Source organism: Carassius carassius, chromosome 47, assembly GCF_963082965.1.
Source record: "Carassius carassius chromosome 47, fCarCar2.1, whole genome shotgun sequence".
Taxonomy (NCBI): Eukaryota; Metazoa; Chordata; class Actinopteri; order Cypriniformes; family Cyprinidae; genus Carassius; species Carassius carassius.
The window spans coordinates 11,834,750-11,851,948 of NC_081801.1; the positions used below are offsets into that span (position 1 = coordinate 11,834,750).

General features: G+C 36.3%; 1 protein-coding gene across 2 annotated transcripts in view; it reads left to right on the forward strand.

The window, feature by feature from the left end:
• The window catches only part of LOC132131006 (rho GTPase-activating protein 42), a 29,289-nt gene extending 12,586 nt beyond the window's left edge, over positions 1-16,703 (forward strand). Inside the window, exons 5-25 of one of the 2 annotated variants that reach the window (XM_059542956.1) lie at positions 2,024-2,125; positions 2,221-2,331; positions 2,607-2,711; positions 2,928-3,057; positions 3,391-3,491; positions 3,584-3,693; positions 3,843-3,902; positions 5,333-5,411; positions 6,037-6,076; positions 6,169-6,231; positions 7,004-7,078; positions 7,305-7,389; positions 7,474-7,532; positions 7,634-7,739; positions 7,856-8,015; positions 8,874-9,036; positions 9,107-9,502; positions 10,159-10,315; positions 10,415-10,474; positions 15,225-15,304; positions 15,457-16,703. In XM_059542956.1, the coding sequence (XP_059398939.1) occupies positions 2,024-2,125; positions 2,221-2,331; positions 2,607-2,711; positions 2,928-3,057; positions 3,391-3,491; positions 3,584-3,693; positions 3,843-3,902; positions 5,333-5,411; positions 6,037-6,076; positions 6,169-6,231; positions 7,004-7,078; positions 7,305-7,389; positions 7,474-7,532; positions 7,634-7,739; positions 7,856-8,015; positions 8,874-9,036; positions 9,107-9,502; positions 10,159-10,315; positions 10,415-10,474; positions 15,225-15,304; positions 15,457-15,545 (2,331 nt within the window). In that variant the 3' untranslated portion in view covers positions 15,546-16,703. The remainder of the gene's footprint in view (positions 1-2,023; positions 2,126-2,220; positions 2,332-2,606; positions 2,712-2,927; positions 3,058-3,390; positions 3,492-3,583; positions 3,694-3,842; positions 3,903-5,332; positions 5,412-6,036; positions 6,077-6,168; positions 6,232-7,003; positions 7,079-7,304; positions 7,390-7,473; positions 7,533-7,633; positions 7,740-7,855; positions 8,016-8,873; positions 9,037-9,106; positions 9,503-10,158; positions 10,316-10,414; positions 10,475-15,224; positions 15,305-15,456) is intronic. The other variant, XM_059542957.1, reaches the window with a different exon arrangement.
• The last annotated feature ends 496 nt before the right edge of the window (positions 16,704-17,199 follow it).

A 17,199-nucleotide genomic window follows, 5' to 3' on the forward strand; every position in this document is an offset into this window, starting at 1 on the left:
AGAAAACATAAGTTGTGATGCTTAATATTTTGTGAAAACCCTGGCAAGATTCAAGATCAAGGGACACATTTACTAACAGCTTGCGCCAACGCAAACAATCTTTTGCTGTTAAAAATCAAATTTTCTAATATACATTTAATATTAGAGTTATTTGCCAATGATTACGAAACGATTCGTTCTAAGCAAGTTCGGAGCAAACCCCTCCCTTCCAGAATCCTACTCTGCTCTGATTGGTCAGCAGGCCAAGCCTGTTGTGATTGGCACAGAGAGGAGTCATTGAGCCAGTTAGCCAGCGCTACCATTGGCAAAGCACCTTTACATAAAACAATAATATAGTGCTTCAAACTGTTCTTAGAATAATGACAAAAAAACAAAAACACTTTTTTAATTTAATTTGCACTTGGTAGGTTTGGTTGGACATTACGGAAATGATCCAGTAACAGTGTTGGGAAAAGTTACTTTTAAAAGTAATGCATTACATTATATATGTCATTACTCCATAAAAAGTAACTAATTATGTTACTTAATTACTTTTTATGGAAAGTAATATTTTGCGTTACTTTTTAAATCTGGACAGGGCTTGCTTGTTTTTTTTTTGGCAAATATAAAAGCCTTTTCACACTAGAAGTGAAATGAATAGGCCTCTGGCTAAAGGGAAAGTAAATTTACGTCCGTACAGTAGGGGTGTAAGAAAATATCAATACATGTTAACATGCGCATTGTCAGTAGATCAGCAGCAGAACTCTCCACTCCCATCTGCGCTTTTATGGGATTGCGCTCTCATGCTGATTTGAGATTCTCATTGGTGCATTGTTTAGGAAATCTGGCCCCAAGATTCAAGATTCTTTGAGTAAACTTGTCTAAATTTTTTTTTTTATATAAAGATCTACTTAAAAAAAAAAGGTTTGGCTACCTCTGGTATGATACTTCTGGAAGGGTTTCTTTCATGCAAAGATAATATTTTTCTTAAAAATTCCCTAATACATGTCTTTTTAAAAACTTTGAACAGAAAGCATACATTCCTAGAGCGAATGATGTCAGTGCTAGCCAACAGATGGGCCTAGAAACTGGACTAAGCATGTCAAAAATGAGATTCCTTCAGTTTGTTGTTTGGCAATCCAGTCTGTGGTTTAGACTGCGTGTCCTTTAAAGGGTCATGGGAAAGGTTGGGCTAATGTCAAACAGGAAAAACAAACATCTCCAAACTGGTTTCAGTTGCAGTCTCAAAAAAAAAAAAAAAAGATTCTCATTGCAACGGCATGTAAGCACTAGGCCTAATGTGAATAGGTGTTATCAGTGTGGGCACAGGAAGTGTGTGTGGGGGGGGGGGGCAGTAAACAACTTTACTGATCCTCGGTTAGAGCCATAGGACGTCCCATTGGATTGAAAACACACGCTGTGTTTGTTGTTGTTTTATCTGTGGTTACATTGGGTACTCAGAATCATCTGCTTTATCACACTCATCACTGATCATACCTCAGTGACTAAGGAAGTGTGTGTCCTGAAGTGACACTTTACTCCTGTTGAGCTGAGCTTTTGTGTCACTCATTTAGTTCCTTGTTCTCTGTATTTGCTGGTTCTACTATATCGACATATTATCCACAATAAATAGTTGCTCAGATTCATTTTTCTACTTAAGAAAATGCTGCTCTTTTAAAAATATATGATAAATATATTATATAATGTGTATTATATTATCTTATATTATATAATTTATTATTTTGTAATGAATGTATATAATGAAAAATGTCCTTTTGAATTTGGCGGAAAATCTTTAGGCCAGGCTTTCAGCAGAATATTAAATGTAAACTAAGTGTCGGTTGAAGTCAATGTGAATCTGCCATCTACTGGTTATTAGATTTCAGGATTAGTTTTTGGCCTATTGAATGAAAATGGTGTTTGTTTCCAAGTGCAAGGTTTTATATAACATCTTATCTTAGCAAAAACCATTTATCTTGATAATTACAGTGCAGGAAATTCCAACTCATATCACCTTTTTTTCTTTCTTTTTTTTTTCTCGAAGGAGGGGAAGAAGAAATTTGACAAGGAGACAGAGAAGTATTACATGATTTTGGAGAAGCACTTAAGCCTGTCTTCAAGAAAGAAAGAGTCACTTTTGCAGGAGGTAACTTGAATGTTCATTTATTGACATAAAATATCCAAAACACACAGAATATAACATCAGTTTTGAATTCCCCTCACTGAGTGCTTTGCTTATAGGCAGACACCCAGATAAATAAGGAAAGACAGGTTTTCTATGACGCCTCCCTGGAATACGTTTTCAAAATCCAAGAAGTGCAAGAAAGGAAAAAGTTTGAGTTTGTAGAGCCGGTAAGACGCATCTATTTCCATTTCTGCAGTGCTGTGAATGCAGCTTTTGTTTGCGGAGATGAGAAATATGAAGAAGACTTCCTGTTACAGAGGGGAAATTGCTACACTGCTTTTTAATCTATTACATCTTGTAACATCAGCAGTGGAGCACATGCCTATTAGAAAGAAAATGATGATAATAGCCACATTCTGCATCTCTGTCAAACCTCTGAATATACTGCATGATTATGAGTGTTATTTCTTTTATACAACTGATTAAACTGTCTTTGTCGTAGCTGCTGGCCTTCCTCCAGGGATTATTCACCTTTTACCACGAAGGTTATGAACTGGCACATGAGTTTGATCCATACAAGCAACAGCTGCAGTTCAACTTGCAGAATGTAAGAGCCTTTGGACATATTGGTTTGTCAATAAGCCACCAACGGCATTATGTTTGTATAAAGGCTGCTGTGTATTGCTAAACATGGCATAAAATTTTGATTGTGTGAATTGTAAGCTGTTTAATAGAATGTCCAGTTTTATATTGCTGCATGTGGTCCAGTCCAGTGATGACCCTCTAGAACCAATAGACTGTTGTTTTGATGTTCCCTCTGAAGACAAGAAATAATTTCGAGAGCACAAGACAGGAAGTTGAGAATTTGATGAGAAGGATAAGGTCTGCAGAGCAGGACTTTAAAGCCCCAGGACAGTGGACCATGGAGGGCTTCCTCTATGTGCAGGAGAAGCGTGAGTATTCTCCTGAGCATGTCCAGGTCATAACTAATAATACAGTCATATACTAATATTTTTTAAATTAAGAAATAAATGTATAGTTTTTAAATATTAAAATATTTAGAATATATTTAAAAATGTAATTTATTTCTGTGATGGCAAAGCTGAAATTTCATTTCATTCTTCAGTGACATTAATTTCATTAAAAAAAAAAAATTAATGACACCAAGTAGCTAAGTACATTTAGAATAACGATTTTGAAATAGATGTATAATATACAGTATATAAATTATTGTTCACTGGAACAATTCAAATGCACTAATGATGATCACCTGTTTTCTGTTGAAGGACCCTTGGGGTGCACGTGGAGTCGACATTATTGCACGTACGAGAAAGGGACCAAAATGTTTACGATGAGCAACTCTGAATTCAAATCTGGAGGCAAACAGGTATTAAATGTTAAGCATTTAAATGTTATTAGCTTAATTTCTTATTCCCATTTTAAGATATCTTTTGTTTTGTGTCGTTTTGTATTGTCTAGAATGGACTGATCATGAGCCCCCCTGAGATGTTTAAGCTGAAGTCCTGCATCAGACGGAGGACTGACTCTATTGACAAGCGATTCTGCTTTGATATTGAGGTGGTGGAAAGGTGTGTTCACGTAATGGCACGCATGAAATTGAGAGAAATTTGAGAGCTGCAGGAGATGAGAGTTACGTTGTGTTTAGTTCTATCTTTAGTCTGTCATTTTCAATACTCTCCTTTCTTCCATTTCTTCTTTTCTCTCCTCATAACTGAAGAGGTAACCCCTGTGAAGGGCTTCTGTTCAGTTATCTGCAATGTTTCTATAAAGTCCATCGGTATGTTGCACTTTTATCCTAAACTGCTGCTGTGTTCTAATAATAATCAAATCGCTTTTAATAAAAACAAGCTTCCTTCCCCTGAATGAGGAGTATTTACTTTTTTAATGCTATATAACAGTGCTCTAAAATAGTCAAACAGTTTTTAGACATTTTGCTGTTTTTTTCTATAACTATTTACAAAAACAAACCTGATTTCAATTTAGACATGTTGTTCAATAAGTTATCCCCTTATTTAGACTTATAACTAGTGGATCAGCCTTTTTTACTGATTCGTTTAAAATCATTGAAAATGTACTCACCTGAAGCTATCCAAGAGGTAAATAAGTTTGTTTTTAAATACGTTTGAGCATTACATCACTTGCTCACCAACGGATCACCTGCAGTGAATGGGTGCCATCAGAATGAGAGTTTAAACAGACAAAAACATCACAATAATCGACAAGTAATCCACATGACTCCAGTCCATCAACTTGTGAAGTGAAAAGCTGCATGTTTGTAATAAATTCATCAAGATGGCTTTAACTTCAAACAGTTGCGTCAAGTCCTATACATAATATTACTTTCTCCAGTGAAGTCATCTCGTCTGAACAAGGAGAGAAATATGCACAGCATATCAAGCTTAAACAAATGCATCCCAAACAGTTCGAAACAAATATGATGTTGGAATTTGGAGGGGATGGACTTTTCACTGGAGGAACTGTTGTTATTAAGGACAGATTTATAGTTTGGCCAGAAGTAATGGTTTAAAGTTAAAACTTCTTAATGATAGATTTGTTTTTTACAACCACACAGCTTTTCACTTCATAAGACATTTATTGATGGACTGGAGTCATGTAGATTACTTGTGTATAATTGTGATGGTTTTATCAGCTGTTTGGACTCTCATTCTGATGGCACCCATTCACTGCAAAAGACAAACTCATCTTGGATAGCCTGAGGCGGTAGTACATTTTCAACAAATTTTCATTTTTGGGTGAACTATTTCTTTTAAAAGAACCAGTTCATAAGTTATTCATATCATAATTTTCGCGCTGTATGACTGGTTTTGGGTACAGCTAGTGTTGATGACACAAAAGAAAGGCGAGTGTTTGTTTCATTCTGTGGTGTCTGGCCCTTTAAATCATGCCATTCATTCAGTCTCCAACCTCGCAACTCAGGGAAAATATGATTTCTTATGCCGTGGTGGAGTTGGTGACTTACAGTGAAGGAAAAACTGCTACATAATACTGTTGCATTAATCTTTATTCCTTTTTGCTACACTGCAGCATATGGATTTGGTTTGCAGACTTTGGAAATATCTTATTATTCGTGGGCATGATGTTTTAAAAAATCCTGGTTTGAAACGGATAAATAAAAGAAAGAAAGCACAAAATTCTGCCACCTTGCACTAATAGTTGAAAGTTAACATTTATCAATGTGTCCCACAGACATGGTATCATCACCCTTCAGGCTCTCTCTGAATCCAACAGACGACTGTGGATGGAGGCCATGGATGGAAAAGAGCCGGTAAGAGCAACCACCCAGCTTAATGAGACTCTGCTCTCAGTTTGATTAACAGGTGTCGGTTCATAGTACAAGAACTTTGACTTCTTGGAGTAATGATAAGAAAAGTGTAAAATAAAGGGTGGCAGTCTTTTTTCTTGGCCCAACCAATGCCACAAGTAGAGAGTATCTGTTTGGCTGAGCAATGACAGACAGGGAAACCCAACTGTCTTTATTTTTGCACTTTTATGAGGTTTTCTTAATTTTTTTAGACCACTTTAGACTCACTTTTTGCATTTTAGACTTGTTATTGTTATTATACATGCTCGTTGAACTCCAGGCAGTGGATAGTGTACAGATGGACAGGAAAAAGTTGACAGCTATCACATGTCAGCTATAGTTGATTGGCTTCAACTCAATTGACCCTCATAACACTTTTATTATTTAGCTGAGTTTATGGTCTCTTATATACAAAGGATTATTAGTCCATGTATGCTTATATTGTGAAACTATAAATTGTATTTTGTATATTCGTCCCTATCAATAATTTTCTGTGAAGAGATAATGGATTATGCAATAAAATGCATAAATGTTTGTTTAGATGGCATTTATCTTTAGCGTGTTATAAACGCATGCTGATTTCTTCTAGATTTACACTCTTCCAGCACTTCTGAGCAAGAAAGAGGAAAGTAAGTCAATTCCTCGTATCTATTTGATTGTCATTTATGTGTATATACAGTGAGCCTCAAATTTATAACAGATAAACGCTCTGTGTCTTCAGCATTCCTAAATGAAGCAGGCTTTAATTTTGTGAGGAAGTGTATAGAGCTTGTGGAAACAAGAGGTGAGTCTGCTTTTATCTTCACATTGTTTCATGCAGAATATGACGTATTATGTACATTTATGTATATACTTCCATTCAAAAGTTTAGAGTCAGTAAGATAGTAAGAAATTTAAGAAAGATACTTTTCTTCAACAAAGACGCAATTGACTAAAAGTGACAGTAAAGGCTTTTATGATGTTAGAAAAATAATTCCATTTCAAACAAACAATATTTTTTACATTTTCTTTTAATCACTGGAGTAATGACTGTTGAAAATTCAACATTCCTATCACAGGAATAAATAGCATTTTAAAATATGTTCAAATAGAAAACCGCTTTTTAAATTGTACTAATATTTCAAAATATTGCTGTTGCTGTTTGATCAAATAAATGCAGTCTTAATGACTCTAAAAAAAATAACATCTTACTGACCTAAACCCATGTATTTTGATATTACATGAACTATTTTTTTTGCTATACTAACAGAATATTTCTGTTTTATTGCATTTAATGCATTTATGAGTCACACTTTATTTTAAGGTCCCAACTATTAACTATGACCTATGCCTTAATAAACTAACTAATTTGCTGTTAATTAATAATTGGTAAAGTAGTTGTTAAGTGTAGGTGTGGGGTAAGATTAAGTTATTTAAAATATGGTCATGCAGAATAATAAGGCATAATTACTAATAAACAGCCAATATGCTAGTAAAATGCATGCTAAAAAACAATTAGTTAAAGGTGAAAACTGGTCCGTAAAATAATGTGTTACCAAATTGTCTTTTTCTTTTAGGCATTAACACAATGGGGCTGTACAGAATAGGTGGAGTTAACTCTAAAGTCCAGCGACTGATGACCTCAGTATTTGGTACAGTAATCTTAAAGGGATAATGATTTATCCCTTAAACTTTTTTTTTTCTTATAGAAACCTGGCACATTTCTATACATAAGACTTTAACATAGTACAATTTTATTGTGTTGTATAAAAAAATAATAGTTTGTCTGTTAGAAATACACACTATTTACACTAATTTTAACCAGATGTGTGTTTGAAGCTAAAACCCATTTAACACAAGTTCATCTGACCCTTCCAGCGGCCAAAGCTCCTGCAGATATGGACCTTGACCCAGACACCTGGGATAACAAGACCATCACCAGCGGCTTGAAGAATTACATCAGGTTTATAAATAATCCCCATAAACTTTCATTTCTTAAAATGGCATTTTATCAAGGATAAACAGGAAGTCATTCTGTTCTCCGCAGGTGTCTGGCAGAACCCCTCATGACCTACAGACTCCACAAAGACTTCATCATGGCAGTCAGTGAGTTCTGGCATGTTCTTTGGACTTTTAACTCTTCATCATGTCTGTCTGTGAGTTGCTTATTTAATAACTGGATGCCTTTTGGTTTATTTGTTTCCTAGAGTCTGATGATCAGAACTACAGGGTCTGTGCTGTTCACGCCCTCGTCCACAAGCTCCCCGAGAAGAATAAAGAGATGCTGGATATTCTAATAAAACATCTGCATGTGTACGTCACTGGTTCTTGAAGTAGAAATGGCACATCTAGTTCATGTGTGCTTCAGATTCCACAAGGTGGTGCTAACCAAGGTGTTTGTGAAACGATTTTTCTGCTGATTTTGACAGGGTTTCCACACATAGTCAGAAGAATCTGATGACCGTGTCTAACCTGGGTGTGATTTTTGGCCCAACACTCATGCGCTCTCAAGAAGAGACAGTTGCTGCCATGATGAACATCAAGTTTCAGAATATTGTGGTAGAGATCCTCATAGAAAACTACGACAAGGTGATTAAGCAAGCAATGATCTTTTAATAGAAAGCCTGCCGATAGAGGAACAAATTATCAAATGAAGGATGAAAATTGCTTATCTGAATACCCATACAAGGCTTTTCAAAAAGGATGCACCAATATTAAAATAAAATAATCAATAAATGGACAATTTTGTTTAAACCAATTAAATTAAACAAATTGCTAAATACTAAAATCAATGCTATATGCTGTAAGTGAATTTAGGCAGTGGAACATTATAACGGACAGCATTCAATATTCTTTTTGAGATTAGCTAAAGATTACATTTAAGTTAACAAAAGATTTATATTTCGAATAATTACTGTTCTTTTGAACTTTATAATTATTAAAGAATCCTGTAAATAAATAAAAAAAGTATCAGCTTCCACAAAAACATTAATCAGCATTAACATTGATAATAAAAAGTAATATTTCTTGAGCAACCACAGCAGCATTATTAGTATGATTTCTGAAAGGATCGTCTGAAAAACAGAAACGGTTGCTGAAAATTCACCTTTGCTATCATTGGAATCATTAACACTTCAAAATAAATTTAAATAGAAAACCATTGTTTTAAATTGTAATAATATTTCACAATATTACTTTTTTTGACTGAAACAATAAACCCAGTCTTAATGAGCATATGGGACTTCTTTTAAAAACATAAAAAAAATCTTACTAACCCCAAACTTTTGAACGATAGTGTATGTCCAGCATGTTACAGATAGATTGTGCATCCCAACTTTTCCACTCCAAATATCTGTCTTTATTTAGTTTTGTTCATCTAATTCTTAATCTAATGTTCTTTGGTTGGATCAAATTCATGCTCTGTACCTTTTTGTCTTTTTTTCTTAGATATTTCATCAAGCTCCAGACCCTAACGTCCCTCTGCCGCAGCCTCAGTCTCACTCTCAGTCTCGTGCCAGTGCTCGCCGGTGCAAAGCCATCTGCCTGTCCTCAAGGTCCCACAAATCCAGAGGCCTGTACCCTCCCACCCTGTGTCTGGCTGATGCTGACAGTGAGTGTCTCCAAATACAGACATTAGTCCCTCTATCAGAGTACCAACCCTAACCCCTTCTCTCCATCAGGTGACACGTTCAGCAGCAGTCCGAGTAGCACTCCCATGGGCAGTATGGAGTCTCTCTCGTCTCACTCTTCGGAGCAGAACAGCTGCTCTAAGACGGGCTCCCCTTCACGTACCAAACACAAGGCATCAGGGAGTCTGTGCTGGGCCACTCCATCTCCCTCCTCAAACGGGCCCAAAAGCCCGGCTTGCACCACCAGCCCCGATTCCAGTTCAAAAGAGGACGCAAACAAGACTGATGGAGAATGGGAAGAAGCGCTAAGCACAAGTCCAGGTGATCGAAGTTCTCGAGCGTCAGAGCTCCTCCAGACAACCCCAGGAGAGACACTGGAGGATCATGGGGAAGAACCACACAGTCTGTCCACCTGCTCCTCTCTCACTTCACTCCACATTTCTGAAGGTTAGAACAAATAAGTTTCCCTGCATTTTTGTGCAATGCACGGGCATCCCAATGCGCAAATATTTGAAGGAAGTGATCAACACGACTTATCCACTTTTTCCTAAGCCCCAAGATGGTTTGTGTGAATTATAGGTGTAACTTCAGTTACACTGTAAACAATCAATGAAAGATTCACTAAAAAAACAGGGTACAATGAGGTTATTCTCCCTTACTCTTCAACCATCAATCATTAGTGTATATAACAATCCAAGTTTCCCTTTATGAATGACTAGTATAGACTGCTGCAGGCACATAGCATACATGCTAATTGACCATTAGCTGTAGTCTTTGCAATGTGTTCAAGCACAACTTTTTAGAACAGATGAATGCAAGGTGAGGCGACAACACAGCTGGCTTTCACCGGCCCTAGTTTTTTTTATGTCAGTTTGGTGTCATGATGGTGTCACCCAGCACAAAATCCTGCATTTTATCCACTAACCATCCACAAACATTAACAATTACAGCTATGCATTTATCAGATGCTTTTTTTCAAAACGATGTACAATAGAGGACCTTAAGCAGGTCATTACAGACCACAGACCGCATGTGCAAATAAACAATGGCATCTGAATTTGCACTGAATTTCTGGCCATCTGTAATGTGTGTTTTACGCTCAGGTTTCAGAAGCTGTCATGGCTCCATTCAGAGCCTGGTGTCACGCAGTCAGAGAGACAGTCTCAAGTCCCTCCATCTACCAGAGCTTCCTCCTAAAGAGACGGTGAGAAACAGGGCTGACTCCTCAGCCAGCAATGGCTACCAGAGACCGGGATCTGTGTAAGCAAGAACCTTCTCACTGATCTTATCATGTAAAATCAGTTTGTTACACTGATCTCAGTTGATGTATCAACTGTGCCATGCTTTTTCTTCCCCCAGTGTGGCCTCCCGGGCAGCAATCTTTGAGAGTCCTGTGATTTCCCAGCAAACAACGGGAAGGTATTGAGTCAGACTAAGAGATTATTACATTTGATTTATTCTTATTACTTATTTCCAGGCCTAAATGGAATCTTCACATTTTTTTCACAATGGCAAGCTGAGAAAGACAATACAGTTGATATCAAATTTGACTTATGTTCTAAGGTCAATGTTCAAATATGGAAGTAAAATAATGACTTAAGTCTTTGAAACAAAAAAGCATGCCGAATAGCACTATCTGAAAAAATAATCCATTGAATTAACAGTACTTGCATTTTAATGCCTTGTATTTCCAGGGCTTGCATCTTTAGGTCCTGAAATGTAATATAGTTGTTCGTTTAAGCTGTGAATATTTCAATTAAAAATATTTGACACACTTTTTCATAATTAAAAAATCAATAATTCATATTCACGTTCCAGAATTCACTTCCAAAATATTAAATCGGTTAAAAATACGATGTATAATATTCAACAGGCAAATTTCGGTCCATTTTATTTCACTTTCCAAATTCGCTTCCACAAATTCAGTGGTTAAAATTCGGCAGATAATTCGCCCTTTCACATCCGGGAGCTGCAGGAATAGCAGTAGAGCACAGAGGCATAATCTCTATCTACTGTCAGTCGCTCACCAACAGGTGGTGCAAGCGGCTGTTAAATAAGGCCAAAGCAACAGGTGGATTAAGTAATACAGTTACAAAAACTGATCTGCAGAAATTAAGCAAGCGCTAAGTAGAAGTTTTGATTATCGGGGCATGTGGAAAAGCTGATTGTGAGTATGTTTATTTCAACCTCTTTTCTGTTACCAAGTAAGCAGCATTCAATGGAGATTATTATGGTGTTTTACCCAACGCTGAATTACAGAACTAACATTACATCTAAGGAAGACACATATTGCTTTCGGTTGTTTAGTTTGCCTAACGTTGTGTCATGGCTTGTGCGTCGCTGTGCTGTAATACTGGGGATCCCCTCACGTCACACTCCAGGATTCCCCAATGACGAGTAACGCTTCTCAGTCAAATAATACTGTGATATAAGACCTCAGATCTCAGAATACATTTTATTGAGGATTATTCAAACTATATAGACAGTTAAGCAGATGTAAAATATGAACGAACGCTCAAGGTTTCACGCGGTTTCCCTCAGAAATCTGTTAAAGAAAAGAAAACACGTGGCTCAGCGCACTAACAGTGACAGCGATTTAAAAACAAACTCACATCTTACTGATGATGCAAACTATATACAGACAGATGAGGATATGAACGCAAGTTACGGAACAAGAAAAAGTGCATGTTATATGTATAAAATAATTTATTTAATTTATTTAAAAAATAATTAATGAATGAATAAGGGGCCATTCATATATCGCGCCTAATAACGCGTGGAAAAGGCTATGTGCGCCGCTTTCTCCTTTTTTCCAAAGTGCTCGGGCAGAAGCGCTCCTGAGGCTAAGCAACAATGACGCGCTCTCTCCATGAAGACGCGGAAATTTCAGTAAAGGATAAATGGATTTGCAGCACAAAAAAATCGCTTTCAGTAGCTCTGCTACTAAATTTATTTAAAAATGGCAATCCATATACAGCTATGATCAGCAGTTCCTTCATCTTGGCTGAGCTTTCAACGTTGTTACGGGAAAGGATGAAGCTGAATGTTTAGTTCTTGTCACATGACCTGTGGTGCGCTTGCGGCATTCTGAAAGTTGAGATGTTTTTAACTCGATGCTGTTCGGACGCGCCTGGAAAAAACGGGACCGCGTCGCACCGCGTGCGCATCGTGACCGCGTCGCTTCCATTATTAGCGCGCATACCGCGCGCCCACATTGGAAATAACGAACTTGAGCATGCAAAAGACGCGATAAGTGAACGCCCCCTAAGAACTGCGGTCTTCTACAGTACTTCAAATATGCCGTGGAGAATCACAGAAAGTGACCGAATTCAAGAACATTGTTGCAGCATCTCTCATGCAACGAATAAACACAGCTAACTTGGAGAATACAGTGAAAACTCCTCTTCTCGCGTCTGCCCTAGACCCTCGGCACAAACATCTCAGGTTTCTCGATGAAAACATGAGAGAATTAAGAAAAAAAACTTTATTTGAACATTATCAGAACATTTTCCTTGATGCAAGTGGTGCGGATGCAGCCGCCGTCACCAACGATGAAGAGGATGCAATAACAACTCGTAGGAAAAGGCTGGCAAAGGCTGAGCCAGTACTTCAGCGATGATTACAGAGAGTTCAGCCGAGACGAGTGGGAGCAGTTCTTGCTGGAGCCATGTATTCCATGTATTCCACCAGATGAGGATCCCATTCAGTGGTGAAACGAAAACACGAAGCGCTTCACAAAACTTATTCGCTTAGCACACCGTTATTTGTGAGTCCCGACAACGTCTGTGCCATCAGAGCGCGTTTTCTCCGCGGCTGGCCTTATTGTTAACAGACTAAGGAGCCGACTTTCCCCCAATCATGTTTACATGCCGTATTTCTTAACAAGAACATTTGAAAGAATAGAAAAAAAAGCAAAAAAGATTTGCTGACAGTTTAAAAGTTAAGTGTACAATAGCCTAATTGCTGCAGGCTGCTTTACGTTTTTTCTTTGTTCACTTATTATTATTTTTTTGCTTTTAATCTGTACTTTTATTTGTTTGCACGCATTTGTAAAAGGTTTTCAGCTACAAAACACGATGTGTAATGTTCAAGCTTATTGTGTGTAAGCTTGTTCAAAATGACGAAAACAAATGTTGCTGAAAAATGTCTGACTCATTAAACTTAATTTAAATAAACGAATATTCGAATATTCTTTTTTTTGTGAGCTCAAATAGTCGAATGTGATATTTGTGGAAAACGCCCATCCCTAGTAAGTCAGTCTTGTATCTAGCAATGTACTACAACTGTTGGAACATGAAAACCCTTTCCAGGGATCTTTAATATGTAAATGATTGTATACTGTAAATATATGAAGGGAGGTTTTGGCAAAATCTCACCTGTAGAAAATCACTATGAGAAATACAAGATTAAGAATTTGACTGTGTTATTTAAAATTTTTATTAAAACACATTGGACCTTTTAACCCAGTCAGTGGAATTGTCAGACGGTCCCTTGGGTGCGGTAGCACGTCAATAATTTCTTCAGTTTACATTTTCAGAATATACCTAGATTGTTTTTAACTCATTTTTTATGTTAATATAAATTGGTTGCATATTGTTAAAACTAATCATGGTATTGATATCTTTGTGTGACTGTCGACTTTATAGATCAGCGGTAATGGAAATCAATTATAAAGAAAATGCAGCGCATTGGATTCTTTTTGATCCCATTTGCTTGCCTGTATATAGTTTGCATAATCCTCAATAAAATGTATTCTGAGATCTGAGGTCTTATATCACAGTATTATTTGACTGAGAAGCGTTACTCGTCATTGGGGAATCCTGGAGTGTGACGTGAGGGGATCCCCAGTATTACAGCACAGCGACGCACAAGCCATGACACAAAGTTAGGCAAACTAAACAACCGAAAGCAATATGTGTCTTCCTTAGATGTAATGCTAGTTCTGTAATTCAGCGTTGGGTAAAACACCATAATAATCTCCTTTGAATGCTGCTTACTTGGTCACAGCAAAGAGGTTGAAATAACATACGCACAATCAGCTTTTCCACATGCCCCGATAATCAAAACTTCTACTTAGCGCTTGCTTAATTTCTGCAGATCAGTTTTTGTAACTGTATTACTTAATCCACCTGTTGCTTTGGCCTTATTTAACAGCCGCTTGCACCACCTGTTGGTGAGCGACTGACAGTAGATAGAGATTATGCCTCTGTGCTCTACTGCTATTCCTGCAGCTCCCGGATGTGAAAGGGCGAATTATCTGCCGAATTTTAACCACTGAATTTGTGGAAGCGAATTTGGAAAGTGAAATAAAATGGACCGAAATTTGCCTGTTGAATATTATACATCGTATTTTTAACCGATTTAATATTTTGGAAGTGAATTCTGGAACGTGAATATGAATTATTGATTTTTTAATTATGAAAAGGTGTGTGAAATATTTTTAATTGAAAAATTCACAGCTTAAATGAACAACTATATAAAATTTCAAGACCTAACAATGCAAGCCCTGGAAATTCAAGGCATTAAAATGCAAGTACTGTTAATTCAATGCATTATTTTTCAGTTAGTGCTATTCAGCATGCTTTTTTGTTTCAAAGACATAAGTCATTATTTTGCTTCCATATTCAAAAGTTTGGGTCGATAAAAGTTTAAAAAACATTTTGTATTTGTTTGACCAAAAATACAGTAGTATCAGTAATATTGTAAGTGTTATGGCAGTTTTGAATTACTTTATTAGTATAATAGAATGTTTAAAATAACTGCATTTATTTCAATTAGAAGTGTATTGTAACCTTATAAAAGTTTTTATTTACACTGAATTAAATTTTAATTATGTTCTTAAAAAAAAAAGTCTCACCCCAAACTTTTCTTCCGTTTAGTTCAGGTGTTGTTGGTTGTTGTTTTGTGCATTTAACCCTACATTTTTTTGTAAATAATAAAATGTTAATCACTAATAAATGTGATAGAAAAAGGCTGAGAGTTGGTCACTGAAAACATAATCAAGTAAATGGGTGTAGAACCTTTTAAATATTTTGTGATATGACTGAATTTCTATTTCCTTTACTAAGACAAGCCAACAGTGCAAAAGATAAGTGTGTGGTGTTGATGTTGTCGGTGATATTAGCAGGTTTCCGCAGTTGTCCTGTCTCTAACTCTGATGTTTTCACAGAGATGCTAAAGCCTTGTTTTCCTGTAAAGCAGAGCACAGTCATGAGCTGAGCTTTCCTCAGGGGGCACACTTCTCCAACGGTAACCACATGTTCTCTTTAAAACTGCATGCAGTTTGAGCAGTACTTTACTTTTAGATGGAAGCACAGGAACATGAAAGGCTGTGTAGAATGTTGTGTACTCTGTTCTGCTGTATTTGACTCTTTATACTGTTTGTCTTTATGTTCATGCAGTGTACCCCTCAGTTGAACCTGGCTGGCTCCAAGCGACATATGATGGCAAAACCGGACTCATCCCAGAGAATTATGTGGAATTCTTTTGATGGGGCCAGAACAGGCAAAAGCAAAGTCCATGGTATCCATGGTATTCATTTCTGCAAAAAAGGGATCATTTTATATGTACATTTCTACCTTTAATGGATGTAAATAGTTTTTGCTTAATATTATAACCAGATCATTAACTGTTGTATATGATAAAGTTTATTCAGGATGTAAATATCACCTTTGTCCTAAATGCATTTTAGATTTTATTACCATCTAGGTACATGCAGTTGACTGTATTATTAACACATTTCTGTTTTTATATGTGGCCCAACATGATGGGCTCTGATATTTAAAACTGTAGATCATTGTTGTGGTACGGCTCTGAAGGAAACTATGGATTTGTATTATATAGAGGAAGACTTATACCTGTACCATATGCATTAATTAGTAACCATTATTAAGTAGCAGAAGATAATGTATTTCCCAATGTGACATTTGTGAAATTCTTGGAAGTATGTTTTATTGACTTTCTTTTCAGTGATGCCAAAAGGCGAATCATGTTTGATAGATGCAAGTCATCTTTCATTTCAGTAAGTGCTGAGTCTTTTTGGTGAAAACATTTCAAAATGAGTTAGCACTTATTATTTTTCCAAACAATTTCAAAAGGTTAGATAGAAAATTGGTATCTTTTAGTTGTGACTGTTTTTTTAATAAGAATCTTTTTGTGTACTGAAATTTTTTCTTCTAAATTTAAACAAAATACATCTTGAATGACTTTATATGAGCCAAAAATGTCTTATATACTGCAAACTTTTTTGATTATACTAATGTACTGTCAGTTTTGTGGCGTTTGGTAAAATGATGTAACTAAAAGTGTTCTTTAGATATTTCAGCTTATACTGAATGTATTTGTTGAGTGTAATATAGTGCATTTTTTTCTTAATGAAGTACAATCAAAAACGAGAAAATACTTCTAACAGTGTTAAAGTTTGTCTTAGTTGCAATTAGTTCTAGTTTGTACTCACAAAAAATGCTGTTGTTCAAGTAATGGTTCTGCTGTATTTTATTTTACACTTGTTAAGCCTTTCTGTTTGTTGAAATGAAAAAGTATATGTCTTATACAGATTATAATACTTATTATTAACATCATTTACAAAGTAATTTAATGTTTGTTTGTTTGTTTGTTTTAACTATTAAAATGGCAGTTTATTTACTGATTGGGTTTCTTTGGTTGTGTTTTGACCTGTTTTCATCTATCTATCTATCAGTTTTTGTGATTATGCATTATTATCGTCTTTGCCACTTGAGTTCGAGCATAAAAGGTTTTCGATAGAATATTAAGCCTGCTTTACATTCTATATAGACACGTCACATTATATGCCTTGACAGAACATGAAATGTGACAATGTGACAAAACTTCCACATTTAGCAATTTGAAAACATTACTTCACTTTGCCTTTGTACTGTACAGTACATTATGTACACTTTTGACTGAATGCGTAAGTCATAAAGCATGACACACACACACACAGTGTTGTTGACAAGCAGTATCTCCCCCTGTGTCATCTAAATGGATTTTTGCTTTTACTTTGGATGACTATGAGGTTCTAATATCTGACATCATCATGTTAGGGAACATTAACATCAATACTTGAAAGTCCATGGTTGACCAGCGAAGTGATTTCCAGAACTGAAATACAGTTTCATGACTGT